The sequence below is a fragment of the Bradysia coprophila genome, unplaced genomic scaffold, assembly GCF_014529535.1.
Source record: "Bradysia coprophila strain Holo2 unplaced genomic scaffold, BU_Bcop_v1 contig_94, whole genome shotgun sequence".
Classification (NCBI taxonomy): Eukaryota; Metazoa; Arthropoda; class Insecta; order Diptera; family Sciaridae; genus Bradysia; species Bradysia coprophila.
This window is the reverse complement of record NW_023504022.1, coordinates 9,799,831-9,820,248: the sequence shown is the minus strand read 5'-3', so window position 1 is coordinate 9,820,248 and position 20,418 is coordinate 9,799,831. Positions and strand designations below refer to the sequence as shown.

General features: G+C 39.6%; 1 protein-coding gene and 2 long non-coding RNA genes across 3 annotated transcripts; 1 reads left to right on the top strand and 2 right to left on the bottom strand.

The window, feature by feature from the left end:
• Positions 1-1,497: 1,497 nt before the first annotated feature.
• LOC119085371 lies at positions 1,498-10,817 on the bottom strand. Its single transcript, XR_005089289.1, has 3 exons — positions 10,807-10,817; positions 9,772-9,778; positions 1,498-1,629 (listed from the first exon to the last, which is right to left on the bottom strand). It is a non-coding gene; the product is annotated as an uncharacterized LOC119085371 (long non-coding RNA).
• Positions 3,018-15,882, top strand: LOC119085369 (dynein beta chain, ciliary-like). The gene is made up of 30 exons (XM_037195752.1): positions 3,018-3,221; positions 3,558-4,514; positions 4,576-4,998; positions 5,052-5,091; positions 5,152-5,378; positions 5,982-6,062; positions 6,119-6,143; positions 6,213-6,214; positions 7,169-7,239; positions 7,298-7,381; positions 7,439-7,508; positions 7,572-7,796; positions 7,853-8,003; positions 8,065-8,196; positions 8,262-8,466; positions 8,525-9,185; positions 9,241-10,539; positions 10,606-10,767; positions 10,830-11,190; positions 11,259-11,521; positions 11,577-11,678; positions 11,739-11,933; positions 11,995-12,164; positions 12,225-12,363; positions 12,441-12,607; positions 12,673-13,005; positions 13,068-13,341; positions 13,409-14,485; positions 14,552-15,624; positions 15,684-15,882. Exons 1-30 carry the CDS (start codon positions 3,033-3,035, stop codon positions 15,880-15,882), a joined length of 9,357 nt encoding a protein of 3,118 aa, XP_037051647.1. The 5' UTR covers positions 3,018-3,032.
• On the bottom strand, positions 11,439-18,511 carry LOC119085370. Its single transcript, XR_005089288.1, has 3 exons — positions 18,344-18,511; positions 16,908-16,915; positions 11,439-11,448 (listed from the first exon to the last, which is right to left on the bottom strand). It is a non-coding gene; the product is annotated as an uncharacterized LOC119085370 (long non-coding RNA).
• Positions 18,512-20,418: the final 1,907 nt, after the last annotated feature.

Below are 20,418 nucleotides of genomic sequence, written 5' to 3'. Positions count from 1 at the left end.
GCATTCGAATCGAGTTGCATGAAAGGAGGATTTGTTTTTCGCCATCACTGAAATCGGATGCAGACGATGGTTTGCTAACATTAATGAAAAATGTTTTAGAAAATATTTTCCACATCGCCGATTCGATTCCGCGAATCTTTCAACCACACCAACCGACCGAATTGCGAGTAACATTCAAGGGTAATCCAACCTGTTATCGGTTAGAAATCACCTTTCTAATGAATTTTTTTCGTGTGACCAACAGACGATTTGCTGAAGAACACTGAGATTGAGGAAATGAGAATGGAAATCCTTACAATGGTCGAACAAACTATTGCCGAGGTCGAGGAATGTGTCCACATTTTCAAAGAGTACGAATACATTTGGTTAGATGACAAAAAGGAGTGTCTCGAAAAGGAGATGAAAATTGGCGGAAATTATTTTGCTGTCGGTGAGAGCGATCTCTTCAATGATATTGAACTGCAGAAGTTCAAGGACGAGTCGTTCAATATATTTAGCGAACAGGTAGGAACATCAGTATCAGCTTATCAATGTTTAGTTACGGCTAACATATGTTATGGAGAGCAACGACAAAAATAAGCGATGACCTACGGTTAATATGCTCTTATATAGAAAAAATTAATGTTAAAACAAATGAAGTAAAAGATTTTGATCATTTACTTGAAACAAATGAAGAAACAGATCTATTGCGAGTATAATACAATAAGCTTGCCATTTTTAAATGGCTAAATTTTATTTTGTTCTTGTTTGAAGATCGACAAATGGGACAACATGTACAACGAAATCGATCAGATGGAGTCTCATCAAATGTTCAACAAATGGCTACGCCTAGATGTAACAAATTTCAAACAGGCCCTTCTGAATGAATGTTGCAAATGGGGAAACACTTTCAAACAGCAACTCATTCTATTCCTAAATCACAATTTAAATGTGAGGACGATTTGGACGACGATATTTTCAAACTAATTTGCAACTTTGCTAATATTTCTCATTAGTTTTTGCACAATTTTATCGAAAACGGAATGGAAACATTGCAAATGAACGTGACGATGGAACAGAATTCATCACTGCTCACAATAATGTCGACTTTAAATCAAATCAGAGATCGGAACTTGGACTACATATTCGACAGTCTTAGGGAGGTTATCAACTTGCTGCAACAGTATAACGTGGAATTGGATGATTCAGTCGGTATAAGGGTAAGTTAAAAATGGTAATATGTTAGTGTAGTATGTATATCGCCCAAAACCACTTAGAGTGGAAGTGTGACGCAATAGGCCTGTTCATTTTTGAGAAATAGTCTCAAATTCATCTGGCATGGTGTCTATCTGGTCCGGAAGGCTAAAATATTGGACCCGTATTTTTTTTTGAATTTTAAAAAATAGTTTAGATCTGGGGAGCGAAGCATTTGTTCAAATGTACGAATGCGTTGGTCAGACACCATGCCAGATGAATTTGAGACTATTTCTCAAAAATGAACAGGCCTAGTGACGCAAGTCCTTTTATCCACTTACAAAAGAACTGATATCGGTGTAGGTGACGCTTACAGATTTGACACGAAAAAAGATATGCGTCACAAATACCAGCTGATGAGGAAAGTATGCGAAAGTTCTATCAACAAAGATTTTCCTTCCTCAACATCTACCACTTGTGACGCAAATTATTTTTGTTATAATTTTCTTCCTAAAATTTTTCGGGCGCCATTTGCTGCCATTTGTGACGCATATCAAAGACTTCACTAACATAGGGCCATGATGAGGCGGGAAGAACGAAATGTGTAGCTTTACGGAAGATCTATGTCGTATCGGTAGCGGACGCTTTGACGCAGTTCTTTCACCCTAAAAAATAGACCAATTCCGGGGAATCTTATATATTCGAATTTTTTAATTTTTAACCATTGCATTGACCGCTTGCCACCGGAAGTGACGGAATTTTCTTTGTAAAATTTTTGTCTGTAATTTTGATTTTCGTTCAGCCGTAGAATGAGCCACCAAAACTGATATCAAATGTTTTGGAAATTGGAAGTTATTTTGAACGAACTAGCGTCACCTATTTCTCTTTTAGAATTTTTTTTTGATATTTTGAACAAATTAAGTAGAAGATTAAATGACTACGTCAAGAGTCGTTTCAATAAACGATACTAGCAAAATTAAATGAAAAATCGTCTCTTAAACGGTGTAAAGCTTTTCCAGTGAATTTCACGCGTAATTACTCTGGCTGAAGCGCCTAGCATAGTTGGAGAACATTGCCTGACAAATAGAGTAATCTTTACTCTACTTACATGACCTTGAATCACTGTGAAAATTGGAAATCTTATCGTACAGGTCGTGACTAACTACTACATTTTCATATTACTATGCTTGGTGCGTTAGCTCATCTAAATACATACTTCTTGTACTCGTAAATGAAAATTTGGAGCTCTTTGAAGCTCTAGACCCCAAACTTAGCTCTCACATTTATTTTACTCAATTTAACAGTTTTCTGAGCTCCCGGACAAATGGTATCACTTAAAAAAGCGTTCAATTTTGATCCAAGAAAAAATTGCTCCGATCAAAGCTAATCAGGTCAACACGATCAGCAAAAGGATTTCAGCTTTCGAACATAAAATCACTAAATTTCGAGATGACTTTAAAAAGGCTGGTGTAAGTGTGTAACGCTGGAGTCTAAGTTTACTATGCGGAAGAAAAATTGAAATTGAAATTTCAGTTCTTCCAAGATACATATGACAATCCCTACGAGCTTTGTTCCACGATGCACCACAAATTAGTGTTTTTGGAAGTGGAATTGAAAAAGTTGAATGACTCAGCGACGCTGTTTAATTTGTGTTCACCGACAGCAACCAATCATGTTGTTGAAACATGTCGTCGAGAAGTACGACTAGTCAAGGTAAACTGAAACTACTCACACTGAATCGATCATATTACCCAATTAGTCGATCGAAATTTCAGCAAATCTGGGACTTCGTCTATGTCATCGAGTCGTGCGTAGACGACTGGAAGAAGACCGCTTGGAAACGTTTAGACGTTGAAGAAATGGAACAAGTTTGCAAGAAATTTACCAAAGATATTCGATCGTTGGGCAAAACAGTGCGACATTGGCAACCGTTTCTGCATGTCGAACAACTGCTGAAGAATTTGCAAACTTCACTGCGTGCGATTACCGAACTCCAGAATACGGCGATTCGAGACCGGCATTGGAACGAGCTTATGCAATCGACTGGCGTAAGTTTAAGTAGTTTGATTTCGTTTGTTGATAAACAATGTGAATGTGATTCCGAAGCTCATCTCAAAATTTGGAATGGAGTATTTGGTAAGTTGTTTCACGGCTGGTTTAATAGTTTGTTAGTTAGGTTATTTGAGCCAAAAATTTGAATTTTCGCGCACCATTTTCTATTGGTTCGAATCAGAAAACTTTGCTGAATTCAAAATTTTCGGCGGTCATTTGATTTAGCAATACAATTCCACTTCAACTGTCCTTTGCACTCGATCTACTCGATCTTTATTAATATTGCTTACCACACTACACTGTACCTTTCAACCAAATTCCCTGCCAAATAGGTAAACATTCGAACTAAGAAATCAACGACTCTACGAGAATTGTTAAGTTTGAATTTGCACCTGTTCGAAGAAGACGTTAAAATCACTGTGGATAAGGCGGTTAAGGAAATGGCTATGGAGAAAACATTGCACGATATCGGCAATGTGTGGAACAACATGGAATTCGAATATGAGACACACCAACGAAGCGATCTTCAACTGTTGAAGGTGTCCGAGGAGCTTATCGAAACGTTGGAGGAAAATCAAGTTCAGATACAGAATATGTCAACATCGAAGTACATTGGCTACTTTGAGGCAGAATTTGCCGCCTGGCGTACGAAACTAAGTAACGCAGATCAGATCGTGAATATCTGGTCAGAGGTGCAGAGGAAATGGACGTACTTGGAGAGTATTTTCACACAGTCTGAAGATATACGAAGACAATTGCCTGATGACTCGGAACGATTCGATGAAATTGACAAAAATTTCCGCATCATCTTGAGCGAATTGACTCAGTCCAAGAATGTTATGATTGTCACGAATCAATGCGGTCTCTATGAACGAATCGAAGCTGCACTTTCGGGTTTAATTCTTTGCGAGAAGGCGTTGAACGATTACTTGGAAACGAAGCGGTTAGCCTATCCGCGATTCTATTTCATATCTCCAGCTGACCTGCTGGATATTCTGTCCCATGGAACTGAACCGAAAATTGTTGGTCGTCATTTGACCAAATTGTACGATTCCATAATGAGACTGCACTACCCCGAAGGGAGTAAAATTGCGGTTGGAATGTATTCGAAGGAAAACGAAGAATACGTAGAGTTCTGTACGGAGTGTCACTGCACTGGGAACGTGGAAATTTGGCTAAATGAAGTTACAGAAACAATGCGTTCCACATTGCACAAACTATTTGCAACGGCAGTCGTCGAGTACGAAGACAAAGTTCGAGAGTCGTGGATATTTGATTGGCCAGCACAGGTTATCTCTCTATATATGACTGTTGGTTGTTAAGCATCGAACACATATTTCATTCTTTCAGGTGGGACTGTGCATAACACAAATTTGGTGGTCAATCGAAGTGAATGAGGCCCTTAAGAAGCAACAACAAGGCTACGAAAATGCATTGAAGGACTACCAGAAAAAGCAAATCAATCAACTGAACGCGTTGATAAGTTTATTACTCGGTGAATTGACTGTCGGTGATCGTCAGAAAATCATGACCATCTGCACCATCGATGTACATTCGAGGGAGTGTGTGGCAAAAATGATTGCGCAACGGGTTGAAAATGCAACTGCTTTCCAATGGCAGAGTCAACTTCGTCATCGATGGGACTTTGAACAAAATGATTGTTTTGCGAACATTTGCGATGCGCAGTTCAAATACGATTACGAGTACTTGGGAAATACACCGAGGCTTGTGATAACACCGTTGACCGACCGTTGCTACGTAACATTGACTCAGGTACACAATTCATTGTTTCATTAGTCATCAATTTGAAATGGGACTCATTCCAGTCGCTACATTTGATAATGGGTGGAGCTCCAGCAGGACCAGGTACATTTCAGTTCGGTCAACTTTAATTTGTTAACCTAACACGAATTATGTTGACTGTAGCTGGTACGGGGAAAACTGAAACAACTAAAGATCTCGGCAAAGGATTGGGCGTCATGGTCTACGTGTTCAATTGCTCCGAACAGATGGACTATCGATCTTGCGGTAACATTTACAAAGGTCTAGCGCAGACAGGCGCATGGGGCTGTTTCGATGAATTCAATCGCATTTCGATCGAAGTACTGTCCGTTGTGGCGGTACAAGTGAAATGCATTCAAGACGCAATTAAGGTTAGTCGAATCTCCCGCATTTTCTTCCACAAATTTTTCAATTCAAATCAAATCTTTCGGAAACCGGATGATGTGTAAAGGGTGGGAAGAGGTATATTAACTTAAAGGATGAGGTAATTCGGAACATCATTTGCTTACAAGCGCATCGCTGCTCCGATCCTATTTCAGCAAGACGGTTAAACTGTAGCACAAGTTGGTTTCAATTGTTCCGTTCATGGGAATTCTTTGTCGCGGAGAGAGTGTCATGCTTGAGAATGATCTGAAGCTCTGACAATGTTTCGAAATACTAGAATTTGGTGATCGGAAGAATTGTTCCTAAAGTGCGGTACAGTTGGTCTTATTGGATGGGACGAATAACACTTTCAATTGGGAACTTTATTCTTAGAGAGAATTGTATAGCCTTAGTGTAGTCGAGTATTGTAAATAGTGATACGGTCTTAGCGTTTCGAAGAAACTTTTCCATGTTTGTCATTGAACATTGCTAAGACCGAGAACTATTAACCAAAATTACAATTTTGCTTACCGAAGCTGCACACACATATTTTACAGCTTGCATACTATCGTGTGAAATTCTTGCAAATTAAATCGAAAATTGAATTTCAGACCAAAAAGACCAAATTCATGTTTATGGGAGAATGCATCACGTTAACCAAAACGATTGGCCTATTCATTACCATGAACCCGGTAAATCAGTTGTGTATTTTCGGTATAAGGCACTTAATGTTCGTTTCACTTTACAGGGATATCTCGGTCGAACTGAATTGCGTAAGTTTTTGATCGATTTGTGATCGACTTATCTGAATAATTTCTGTAAATTTCTTCTCTTCAATTTAGCCGTAAGTGTCTAAACGGTTGAAGAACATTTTAGTTGAAAGTCGATTGGAAATTTGGATAATTTTTTGTCGATAGGGTGGCCAAGTTTAATGAAGAAACATGATGATTGTATGGCAGTCTTTACTCTCGGTTAATAGTTTGAATAGATACATAGATCGGTCTTTATTCAGTTGAGTTATAGGTATAGCCCACCATGAGTGAAGTTGCATTTCTTCTTAAAAATTAAATAAAGACATATGTACGGCGCAGTCCTTGCAAATTGCAACTTAATTAATTGTCAAGTTGACCTAGTGAGTCAATATGTAATTTTTGACTAGTTTCAATTTCTATCAAGGAAGCCTCGTCTTATGACAGTTCGGGGAAAAAAGTCTATAAAAGAAAATGTTTCGTCTAGAAAAACAGTTAATCACACCTCGCATAGAAAATTCCAACTCGAGCATTTCGGAGCCCTCGTTCTGCTCTGGCTGCAAAACTTCTAACTCTTGTTCGAATTTTCTATTTTATTCACTCGGTAAACAACTCACTATAATAGCCATTTTCTCCCCTCTGATGATACTTCGGAAGACTTTGTTGTGAAAAACGTTGTGTAGTTGAAAATTGCAATTTACTTGGGTGACTCGACATACCATCGAAATGTAATTCTTTAACTTTTCCCATCTTTGGACAAATAACTATTAAACCATAGTATCTGCAACCAAACAGTAGAACCGATTTTATATTGCTTGGTTCAGTGCTGACTGATTTAAACTGATGCAAAGGGTGACATTGCCGTGAGGCTTTATTTTATTGATGAAAATGCATCCTTTGCACTTTGCACCTTAAATGCATTCTTTGCGAATAAAGGAATTTGAAGACCCGCCGTACGCATCAAATTTCTTCGAACAAACTTTGGCCATCATACTTCGCCGCACTTAACTGCACTTGAAGTCGACACTAATACTAAAACCATCAAATAGGAAAACTTAAAAGCTCTATTCAGACCTTGTGCGATGGTCGTTCCAGATTTTGCATTAATCTGCGAAATAATGTAATTTCTCACCGAATAGAACTGTTAGAACGACAAATATTCAATAAATTCATTTTAGGTTGGTAGCTGAAGGATTTCAAGAGGCTCGTCTGTTAGCGAAAAAATTCATCACGCTGTACTCTCTGTGCAAAGAACTTTTGTCGTACGTTGCTGGTTTAGCATAGTCGATGAGATAGCTTTAAGTGAATTTTCATTTCAGTCAACAAGATCATTACGATTGGGGCTTGAGAGCAATTAAATCTGTTTTGGTCGTAGCTGGATCATTACGAGTAAGTGTACCCGTGCTTTCAGTTGCCATTTCCGAACATATTGAAGAAGAGTGTTCTATTTAGCGAGGCGATCGACAACGACCTGAAGATCAGGTTCTAATGCGAGCGTTGAGGGACTTTAACATACCAAAAATAACTTCAGATGATCTGCCAATATTTCTCGGGCTCATCGGTGATCTATTTCCAGCTTTAGATGTACCAAGAAAGAGATGTTTTGAATTTGAGAAACTCATCAAAAAATCTGCGTCCGAGTTGAGATTTCAGCCGGAGGACGGATTTCTACTGAAGGCAATTTTCTCTTGAATGAAAGTCTGTTGTTCGTTTTTACTTACTATGAGCTTTAGGTCGTTCAACTCGATGAAATATTGGCGGTCAGACATTCAGTGTTTATTGTCGGAAATGCTGGCACTGGTAAATCGGCCATCTGGAAAACACTCAACAGGACGTATCATAATCAAAAGCTGAAACCGCATTTCAATGATTTGAATCCCAAAGGTTAGATTTCTGTACGCACCATATCACTGACGGCAAATCCATTTCCCTCAATTTTGGCTAGGTGTGACGAATGATGAACTATTTGGTGTTATAAACCAAACGACGCGGGAGTGGAAAGACGGCCTATTTTCGGTTATAATGCGAGACCAGGTGAATCTTCGAAGCAAAGGTCCGAAATGGATCGTTTTGGACGGTGAGTCCATGTTGAATTGAAGTCTTAAGAGGTCCTTCTTCAGAACAATTCTTGCTTTTATCCAGGCGATATAGATCCGATGTGGATAGAGTCGTTGAATACTGTTATGGACGACAATAAAGTGTTAACGTTAGCTAGTAACGAACGTATCGCTCTAACTAATGAGATGCGGCTCCTGTTCGAAATAGCCGATTTGAAAGCAGCTACTCCAGCTACAGTCAGTCGAGCTGGTATTTTGTATATCAATGTTGATGATTTGGGATGGTACCCGTGAGTATAACAGAAATTTTCCTATCCTTCCTATCTCTGTCAATAATTTGCCAATCAGATTCGTGTCGTCGTGGGTGGAAACACGAGAGAATCTATTGGAACGGTCGACGTTAACGTTTCTATTCGACAAATATCTACCGATAGTCTTGGAAGGGACTAGAAGTTTCAAACGAATAACGCCCACCTCCGACATAGCAATGATACAGATGACGTGCCACTTACTGGAGTGTCTTCTGGTTCCGAAAAATTTGCCCTCCGACTTTTCGAAAGAGTTGCACGAAATGTTTTTCGTTTTTGCGATAATCTGGGGTTTCGGATCGACATTGTATCATGACCAGCTGATTGATTGGCGTAACGAGTTTAATCGGTTCTGGCATCAGGAATTCAAAAATGTCCGATTTCCCTACGATGGCAGCATTTTCAATTATTTCATTGATCCGAAATCCGGTACGTTTCGGCCGTGGTCAGATTTGGTAACCGAATTCGTTTTGGATGTGGACATACCGTTACAATCGACATTGGTTCATACGCCTGAAACAGTGAGATTAAGGTGGTTCTTAGATATCCTCATCGATAAGAAACTGCCGATAATGTTCGTCGGTGGCGCGGGATGCGGTAAAAGCGTGATTTTAGCCGATAAATTTGCGTCTCTATCTGAACTGTATGTCGTAACAAACATTCCGCTCAATTTCTACACATCGTCTGAAATGCTACAGAAGGTTCGTGACCGCATCTAATTTGTCCTTCACCTATCTAACCTACAATGCTCAACAGATCCTAGAAAAACCTCTGGAGAAAAAAGCTGGTCGATGTTACGCTCCAGCGAGGAACAACTTCATGCTCTTTCACGTTGACGATTTGAATATGCCGGAAGTGGATCGATTCGGAACGGTTGCAGCTCATCAAATTTGTCGTCAGTTCATGGACTATCGCCATTGGTATGATCGGTCCAAGTTAACGTTAAAAGACATCCAGAATTGTCAGTTCATTGCATGCATGAATCCGACTGCTGGCTCGTTTACCATAGATCCTCGACTGCAGCGACACTTTTGCTCATTCGCTGTTGGAACACCGTGCGAAGATTCGATGTACACGATCTACCATACTCTACTCAGCCAACATTTATCCTTCGAAAGCCATCGGTTTTCTCCACAACATTTGAAAATTGCATCACCCCTGGTCGCGATGGGTTTGGCATTACATTCGAGAATATCCCTAGCATTCCTTCCGACTGCCATTAAGTTCCACTACATTTTCAACTTGCGCGACTTGAACAACATTTACCAGGGAATTTTGTACTCGAACAAAGAAACTTGCCCCGAACCGGAAGAATTGTGCAGACTGTATGTACACGAGGCGTATCGGGTGTACGGTGACAAGATGGTAAGTGACTCAGACGCTGAAAACTTCCGAAAAATTTTCCGCGAAACGTTCAAGAAGATCATGGAAGACATGGACGATCATAAGATATTCAAAGAGCCATTGATTTACTGCCACTTCGCCGATGGACTGGGTGATCCCAAATACATGGCTGTGAGAAAATGGGACATAATGTCGGACATATTGAAGGAAGCGCAACAAGGCTATAACGAGATAGTGGGCTACATGAATTTGGTGATGTTTGAGGATGCAATGGCGCATGTGTGTCGCATCAATCGAATCTTAGAAGGTCCCAGGGGAAATGCTTTACTGATTGGTGTTGGTGGTTCCGGAAAACAGTCATTGGCCCGATTGGCCGCTTACATTTCGTCGTTGAGTGTGTATCAGATACAGATTCGCCGGGGATATGGGATCGGCGATCTAAAATCGGACATCAGTACGCTGTTCATGAAAGTCGGTGTGAAGAACATCAACTCAATGTTCCTGATAACCGATGCTCAGGTTACCGACGAAACATTTTTGGTTCTTATCAACGATCTATTGGCTTCCGGCGAAATACCAGACCTGTTCACAGAAGAAGAGATTGATACCATTGTTAATGCTGTTCGGAATGAAGTCAAACAGTGTGGTGTGTTGGACACGAAAGAGAATTGCTGGAAACACTTTGTGGATAAAGTCAGGAAAATGTTGAAGGTAAAAGGAATAAAGAGAAGCGTAGGGTGGTTGTTGATGAGTATAAGTCTCGGATGTTCCATTTAGATCGTGCTGTGTTTTTCACCGGTTGGAGAAAAGCTTCGCCGACGAGCTAGAAAGTTCCCAGCCTTAGTGAATTGCACTCAAATAGATTGGTTCCATGAATGGCCACGATCGGCGCTTGAGTCAGTATCGAAACAGTTTCTAGCCGAATTGGAAGTGTTACCGGTATGCGCTTTAGACATGCTTCGATGTTCTGTGGCTAACAATTTTTGAAATTTAATTTCCAGAACGAAATCGTTGAGTCGGTTTCGACTTTCATGGCATACGTTTTCTCCACGGTTAATGAAACATCGCAAACGTATTTGATCAATGAGCGACGGTACAACTACACCACTCCCAAATCGTTCCTGGAATTGATTTCCTTGTACTCGAAATTGTTGACCAACAAAACGTCGGAAACGCATCAGAAGATAAAAAGATTGGAAAACGGTTTGGTCAGGCTAGCCATTTGTGCTAATCAAGTTGATAGTCTGAAGCACGTTCTGGCTGAACAGGAGATCCAATTAGGTGTGAAGAATGAAGCCGCCGATAAGTTAATCGTTGTGGTTAGTTCAGAAAACGAAATCGTTCAAAAGGAGAAGAGGATCGGTAAGTGTTGTAAACGTTCGTGACGAAGGTAGACCCACAGAATCACCATCTCTTGATTCCCACTTCAGCCGCTTCCGAAGAAAGAAAAATCCGAATCATCGAAGAGGATGTCTCGTTGAAGGCGAAATTATGCGAAGAAGATTTGCATAAAGCTGAACCGATGCTGGTTGCAGCTCAAGAGGCCCTTAACACATTAAACAAAAATAACATCACCGAACTCAAGTCGTTCGGAACACCACCACAAGCTGTAATAAATGTCTGTGCCGCCGTGCTGGTGTTATTTTCTTCGAAAGGTAAATTGCCCAGAGATCGATCGTGGAAAGCTTGCAAGGTAATGTCGAGCGGGTTAAGTAGTTTCAAATTATTTACTGAGGAAATTTTTTTAGCAAATGATGGGAGCAGTAGACAAGTTTCTTCATCAGTTGATTAAATTTGACAAGGAACATATTCCAACGAAAGTTATTACGGCACTGAAGCCATACCTTGATGTAGGAGAAATGTGAATTTCCTTGAAAAATCGATTCATTCCAAAGAAAATCTCTTTTAAGGACCCTGAATTCGATCCTCAAAAAATTCTGGCGAAGTCAACAGCTGCAAGTGGACTTTGTGCTTGGGTGATCAACATCTACAGATTCTACAACGTCTACTTGATTGTGGGACCGAAACAAAGAGCTCTGAGAGATGCACAGATGGAACTGAGATCTGCTCAGGAGAAAATGGATTTTTTCAATAAGAAAATTATGGTGAGACCGTCAATCCTCCGGATGACCTTTATACAGAAACCAATTTTTGTTTCATCGGTAGGCCATTGAGGAAAAACTGTCGGCAATAAAGGCGGAATTCGATTCTGCCATGTCGGAGAAAACACGATATCAAGAGGAAGCGGATAAGACCACCTTTACAATTGATCTGGCACACAGACTCGTCAATGGTTTGGGATCGGAAGCAGTTCGTTGGCATCAGTCGGTGGAGAAGTGAGTCCTTTAGTGGGAATTTGTACTAAAACTTTTTTGTCACGATAATGCAACCCGCAGATTGAGGAACCAAGTTACTAAGCTACCTGGGGACGTACTACTCATCGCCTGTTTTGTCTCGTACGTCGGTAGTTTCACTCGTCCGTATCGTAGTTATTTAATCGAAAAATTGTGGAAGCCAACGTTTCGAGACTTAAAGGTAAAATGGCAGTGTAAAATGGTGTTGTTCTGGAATCTATCTCATAACTTCTAAAACTTCCATGTCACCATCGTCAGCCCGAAATTCCTCACACCGATGGCATTGACCCTTTAGATTTGATTTGTGATGATGCACAGATTGCTGCTTGGAACAATGAAGGGCTACCAAGCGATCGTATGTCAACGGAAAATGCAATTATTCTGATCAATTCGATGCGATGGCCGCTGATAATTGATCCACAATTGTAAGGCGGGAAATTTTGCTTTTCTTTGGAGACAAACAAAAATTAAATTTTTCGTTTCACAACAGACAAGGCCTCAAATGGATCAAGCAGAAATTCGGAACCAAAGTCATTATCGTTCAATTGTCGCAACGGAAGTATTTGGACATAATTGAAAAGGCTATTCCGGCTGGTGATATAGTTTTGATAGAAAACATCGGAGAATCTGTGGACGCCGTTTTGGACACCCTGCTCAGTCGTACGTTAATAAAGAAGGGAAAAGCCATCAAAATTGGCGATAAGGAAGTCGACTTCAATCCAAATTTTAAATTGATTTTACAAACGAAACTGGCGAATCCTCACTACAAACCAGAAATGCAGGCCCAAACCACTTTGATCAACTTTACCGTGACCAGAGACGGGTAACGATTAACATCTCCCTCGTTCAGTTTTCTGTTTTTCTTTACGAACACTTCGTCTATAGGCTTGAAGAGATGCTAACAGCTGAAGTTGTAAAGGCCGATCGTCCCGATTTGGAGAAATCTAAATCCGAGCTTACGATGCAACAGAATTCCTTCAAAATATCTTTGAAATCGCTTGAAGACGATCTTTTAGCCCGTCTGTCGTCAGCTGGTGAAAATGTGCTCGATGATCCGACGCTGGTCCTTAATTTGGAGAAAACAAAGAAAACTGCCGCCGAAATTGAATTAAAAGTTGCTGAGTCGAGAATAACTTCACTCAAATTGGATGCTGCTAGGGTATGGGTGTAGTTAATGCAGGATGATCCGAAAAATTTTTTATTTGAAAAATGATTTCCAATTACAGGAGCACTATCGACCCGCCGCAGAGCGTTCGTCAATACTTTACTTTATACTGAACGATCTAGTTAAGATCAACAAGATGTACCAGTTTTCGTTGAAGGCTTTCATTACAGTCTTTAAGAAAGCCATTGCCAACACACCCACAGCAATTAACGTCCGCGACAGGGTAAAGGCCTTGATCAATAACATAACCCATGCGATATTCATGTACACTTGTCGCGGACTGTTCGAAAAAGACAAGCTTGTGTTCATGACACAGATGGTCATACAGATCTTGGCTCACAAGGAAGAAATTTCGGTCAAAGAAATTGATTTCCTGCTCAGATTTCCGCCGCACATCCCAGCCGTTTCATCTCCATTCGACTTTCTATCGAATAAACTGTGGGGTGGCTTGAAAATGTTGTCCCTGATCGATGGTTATCGAGGTATTGATAAGGATTTGGAACAGGCAACGAAACGTTGGAAATTGTTTATTGAGTCGGAGTCGCCTGAACGGATCAAATTGCCGGGTGAATGGAAAAATCGAACCCCATTCCAAAAGCTCTGCATAATCAGAACATTACGACCGGATCGTATGATCTATGCTGCAGTCGTGTGCGTCGAGGACATCATGGGAAAGCAATTCGTTCAATCGAGAATGATTTCTTTCGCTGACTCGTATAATGAAACCAGTGCAGTCACACCAGTCCTTTTTATACTGTCACCGGGCGTGGATCCTTTGAGTGATGTGGAACGTTTGGGAAAGAAATTAAACTTTTCGTCGGACCACAACAACTTTCATAATGTTTCGCTGGGTCAAGGCCAGGAACGAGTAGCTGAGAACGCCTTAAACGTTGCATCTCGGGCAGGACATTGGGTTATTCTTCAAAATATTCACTTGGTGGCTAGGTGGCTGCCTAAATTGGAAAAGAAGATGGAACAGCTTGCGGAAAAGTCTCATGAAAATTTTCGACTTTTTATCAGTGCCGAGCCTGCACCGTCTGATGAGCATCACATCATACCGCAAGGAATATTGGAATCGGCGATTAAGATAACAAACGAGACTCCAACTGGAATGAAGGCAAACCTTCATAAGGCATTGGTTTGTTATGCTTCTCGGGTCTACTGAGTCGAATCGTCGAATAATTTGTTTTTCAAATTTCCTCAGGACAACTTCAACCAGGAAACAATGGAAATGTGTTCGAAAGAAGCTGAATTCAAATCCATCCTATTCGCCCTCTGTTACTTCCATTCAGTTGTGGCCGAGCGGCGTAAATTTGGACCTCAAGGATGGAACATCATTTACCCGTTCAATGTGGGTGATCTGACAATCAGCGTTTATGTTCTGTTCAACTACCTTGAAGGCAACAAAAATGTACCGTGGGAAGACCTTCGATACCTTTTCGGCGAAATTATGTACGGCGGACACATAACTGACGATTTTGATCGACGACTTTGTCGCACCTATCTGGAAGAATTCATGCAACCGGAACTGGTCGATGGAGATCTGGCATTTTGCAAAGGTTTTGATGCTCCGCCTAACCTTGATTACGCCGGATATCATCAGCACATCAACAACTACTTGCCAATGGAGTCACCGAACCTGTACGGAATGCATCCCAATTCGGAGATTGGATTTTTGACGTCATTATCCGATGCATTGCTGAAAACGATCTTAGAACTTCAACCGATGACCAATAATTCATCCGATGGTGGTATGACGCACGAGGACTCCGTGAAACAAATGATTGAGGAATTCCAAGACAAATTGCCGGACGAATTCAATATGAACGAAATTTTGGCCAGAGTGGAAGAGCGAACGCCATTTGTTGTGGTTGCACTGCAAGAGTGCGAACGAATGAATTTACTGATTGTTGAGATCAGGAGGTCGTTAAGAGAACTTCTGCTGGGCTTGAAAGGAGAACTAAGTATCACTGCTGACATGGAAGTGCTCGACTCATGCTTACTGTACGACAAAGTACCAGATCGTTGGACGAAATTGGCCTATCCGAGTTTGCTAGGACTTCAGTCCTGGATTGCTAATCTAATTTTGAGACAGAAAGAACTCGATGGTTGGGTGATGGACTTTACGATTCCGACTACTGTCTGGTTGGCAGCATTTTTCAATCCACAAAGTTTCTTAACCGCAATTATGCAAACAACAGCACGGAAAAACGAATGGCCACTGGATAAGATGTGCTTAAGCGTTGAAGTTACCGGTAAAACAATCGAGGATTTTAGGTATTTATCAGACAACGATGCTCACGTACTTGGGTATCAAAAATCGAAATTTATTTCAGCAACGCACCCAAAGAAGGGGCATACATTCATGGTCTCTACATGGAAGGTGCTCGATGGGACGTTGATAACAATTGCATTGGAACATCTAAATTGAAAGATCTGTGTCCGTTGATGCCAGTGGTGTACATAAAGGCTATTACACAAGATAAACAGGAAACGAAAAATATTTACGAGTGTCCCGTCTATAGAACGAGGTGAGATCATTAGCTTGTTGCTTGTTTTTGTATTAGGGACAGAGGGCTTATTATTCGGAATGTTTTCATGAATTATTAGGAATTTGAAGAACTTTTTTAGAATTTTTAGGAATTTTAAGAATTGACACTCCGAATGATAAGCTCTGATAAGGGTACTCAATTTTTGAACTTTAATTTCACAGAACACGAGCCTCAACATATATCTGGACGTTTAATTTGAGATCACGTGAGAAACCATCCAAATGGATCTTAGGTGGTGTGGCAATCTTATTGCAAAATTAAAGTCACATCATGGCCTTCATAGTATGACCTCTGTCTATCGTAGTCACAACGTTGTAGTGCTCATCAAACTATGAACCATACTAATTTTAGCTTTTATCAAAGCAATTATTGAGTTGAATAGTAGATAATAGTTAGAATACTCGTTATATTGTTGACAAAAAAAACCGCTTTCGGTGGGAAGTTTAATTATACGACGATGCTGCTGATGTAGTAAACACAAGGTATTATCATGCGATAGAGTGTTTTATTTTCGTCCATTCTTCTATCAGTCTGTTAGTACTCTACTCGAAGTAATTAGATCATGGTGCGGTTAAATGGACTTTATTTAAACATGTGGGTGGATGCAGTTTCGATTTTTATTTATTTTGATATTATTGGCTTCCACAGATCTTTCTCAAAATTCTTTGGTTATGGTACATAGATTCTAGATCTGCATAACTACACACACGGAAATCTCAGAAATCTTTTACTTCATTTGTTTTGATCATGTTTTTTGCTATATAAGACCGCATTAGTGAGAGTTTGTCGTTTATTCTTGCTGTAGTTGTCGATAACAGATGACAACAGTCTGCAACAGGAAAAGTGATACTATGGGAGAATTTTTACCGCTTTTGTTGTCTTTACAAACAATTTAATTCATTTTCATATTAGTTAACAAAGTTAACGTTTAAGACGTAAAATGTTCACGTTAGACATGCAAATTTTAATTGACGAATAGGTTCTGAAAGAACAGGTTAAGAAACTCACGAAGGCAACTGACATCTAAATATGATGAGTGCAGGCAATGCTTCTATACAAAACGTTAAGTGCACAAGAAAAATCTCTTCTAAATTGGTTACTGCATTTCTGATCCAGTCTGATGTAATATAACAGGTTAGCTTATAGCTTTCTAGCTTTATAGCTTTATAATCCCTTTCTGGTAGGATTATTCCCTTGACTGTAAGTCATGGGTTTTACAAAAACAAATACACCGTACATAACACGTTCACTATGATTAAAAATGTATTGAAATGTGATGAAAAAACATTAAATATTAAACTTTTGTGACCTTTGTTAACACGATAACTTGAGTAAATCTCAACCGATTTTCAAAAACTCTTTTTAATTCGACGAAGTATTGAAATCCTCAGATCAAGTTCGAAAATGGGTGGTATCGGTTCAACCATCTGGTAGTAGTTCTCAGAAGAAGCCTTTTCTGCTCTTTGTTAACACGATAACTGGAGCAAAGTTCAACCGATTTTCAAAAACTTTTTTTTATTTGATTAAGTGTTGAAATCCTCAGATCAAGTTCGAAAATAGGTGGTGTCGGTTCAACCATCTGGTGGTAGTTCTCGAAGGAAGCCTTTTCTGCTCTTTGTTAACACGATAACTGGAGCAAAGTTCAACCGATTTTCAAAAACTTTTTTTTATTCGATGAAGCATTGAAACCCTCAGGTCCAGTTCGAAAATGGGTGGTATCGGTTCAACCATCCGGAAGTTGTTCTCAGAAGACGTTTTTTCTGCTCTTTGTTAACACAATAACTGGAGCAAAGTTCAACCGATTTTCAAAAACTTTTTTTTATTTGATTAAGTGTTGAAATCCTCAGATCAAGTTCGAAAATAGGTGGTGTCGGTTCAACCATCTGGTGGTAGTTCTCGAAGGAAGCCTTTTCTGCTCTTTGTTAACACGATAACTGGAGCAAAGTTCAACCGATTTTCAAAAACTTTTTTTTATTCGATGAAGCATTGAAACCCTCAGGTCCAGTTCGAAAATGGGTGGTATCGGTTCAACCATCCGGAAGTTGTTCTCAGAAGACGTTTTTTCTGCTCTTTGTTAACACAATAACTGGAGCAAAGTTCAACCGATTTTCAAAAACTTTTTTTTATTTGATTAAGTGTTGAAATCCTCAGATCAAGTTCGAAAATAGGTGGTGTCGGTTCAACCATCTGGTGGTAGTTCTCGAAGGAAGCCTTTTCTGCTCTTTGTTAACACGATAACTGGGGTAATTCTGAACCGATTTAAAAAAAAGTTTGATAAAGCACAGAATTCCTGAGGTTAGGTTTCAAGATAGATGATATTAGTGTAACGATCTAGCTGTTGTTGCTAAACGAATTTTTGGATCTATTTCAACAATTTTTTTTTGTTATTTTATTTTGTCTTGTTAACAAAGGCGAATAAACCACAAAAAATTAACGAGTGTGACTTCACACGAGTTTAATTTTTATTGAAGACATTCATCATTTTATAGACAATAACGGTCTAATATGAGCATGAAACCAGACCAGTAACAGAAAATGAAGTTGTGAATCAAAAATTGGTATCGTTTTATAACGTTTCAAGACTTTACGAAGATTTTCAGTAAAACTAAACAGAACTAGGTCCCACCTGTTGGGTGGGTCATATCCCTTGACTGTCTGAACCTGAACTTCTTAATAGATTTTGTATTGGTAATGATTTATTGGTTGATTAAGAAAATCTACTAGAACGGTCTAAATTTCTCATTAATAATTTAATTCTGTAAAAAACCGTCTTTTTAGCATTTCATGGGTGCCGATGCTCCTTGAATAAAATTTCTAAATGGTCAACTGTCAAAGGTCGGTGTTTTTCTTTGAATTTTTTTTGTCTTGCATGACAGTTGTTTGATGACATTTGAAGCAGGGCTATAAAAAATTTCAGTTATAGGGTTGGGATTGGCTGGCCACATGCCCACATGTAAAAACGACAAAGCGCCACCATGCCATCTCTCGAGTATAACTCTATAACTCTATAACATAAAAATAAACATAAACACTTTGCTCAAGGGGAAATTATAGTTTCAAAAATGCCGCGCTACCCATATTTTTCATTCAAATCATTCAAATTGTTTTTCATGTGTCGGGGCCGAAAATGAGGGAGTTTCGAGATTTTTCTCGGGTTTTCGACCCCTTACATGAAAAATTTTTTGAGTATCTGTTTTGGACGTTTGATTTTAGGCAATTTCGCGAGTTGTAGCCCGAACGAAGTGATAACTATTTGTCTGACCTTACTCAACAGGTATATCGTTGAATATTTTAAGGGCAACATAAATGGTTCGCAATCGATAGCTGAATTATTTTCCGATTTTCAGAAATCCATCGACATTAGAAGGGTACGAAGACGGATAGTATGCGTACGAATCATTTCGCTAGGGAAACGATTTTCTTCGAAAAAATTAAAATGACGATAAGCGATAGAGTTGTCGTTTCATTTATGTGAAACTTCCATTCACAGTAACGCTCGCAATGTCTTATAAAAGGGGGATAGAAAATCATACTCATGCAACTAGTTGGTTAACATGCGTAGCGCGTTTGAAGTTAGTTGTCGATGCTCTGACCTCCAATAGACATGAATTCAGGGAATGTTTTGTTGAACCAATTTCGCAGAAAGTATTCAAACACTCGCGGAAATTTGACTTGAATTTATGTTCGCAATATTGCACACATGTTGGACACAAATCCACCTCAAACTAGCGTTCCGGAAACTAGCTGATCCGCTGATGGTTTGCATTACCTTTTCAGTGTTTATATCGCATTCAATGACTAACTAAAAAAAAACTCACAAAAATCTTCATGTTTCACGACTGGGTTAGTTTTACACGACTCGACAACGCTTTTCAATAATTCAGATCACGAAATGTGAGTGGGGCGGAGTATTTGGAGAGTATAAATACGCTTGCGAACAGTACGTTTGGCATCAGTTCTGTTGAGAATATTTACACAGAAACAAAATGAAGTGTCAGTTGAAAATTGCATTTTTGTTCGTTTTACTTGCCGTGCTCTGTGCTCCTGCAGTGTATGGTAAAGTATTCGGCTGCCATGAGGGTCATTGCTGGAAATATTGCAAAGAAATTTTCATTGGACAAAGTCGAACGCAGATAGTAACTGACAATCGTGGAGATCCAGCTATTGGGGGAGATGGGAAGTGGTGCTACACGAAAACTACTATAGAACCATCTGGTACGGCAAAATTATGTAAAAAAGATATGGATTGTTTCGGTGATGTGCACTTCTGCCAAGGCGATTGCAAGACAAAATAATGGTCATATGTCTCGACGCTTCAACGCTGATGTGACCATTAATTTGAATTCAATTCGATTTTGCTAAAAAATTTTTTTGGCTATTTGTAGTGACATTTTCATGAAAATAAAGACAAATTACAAATAAGCAATTTCATTGCGTTGGCACTGAGAGATTTTTTTTCATCACTGCTTTGCAGCATCTTCAAAGGACAATCTTGTTCCTAAGGTATGAATCAACTATG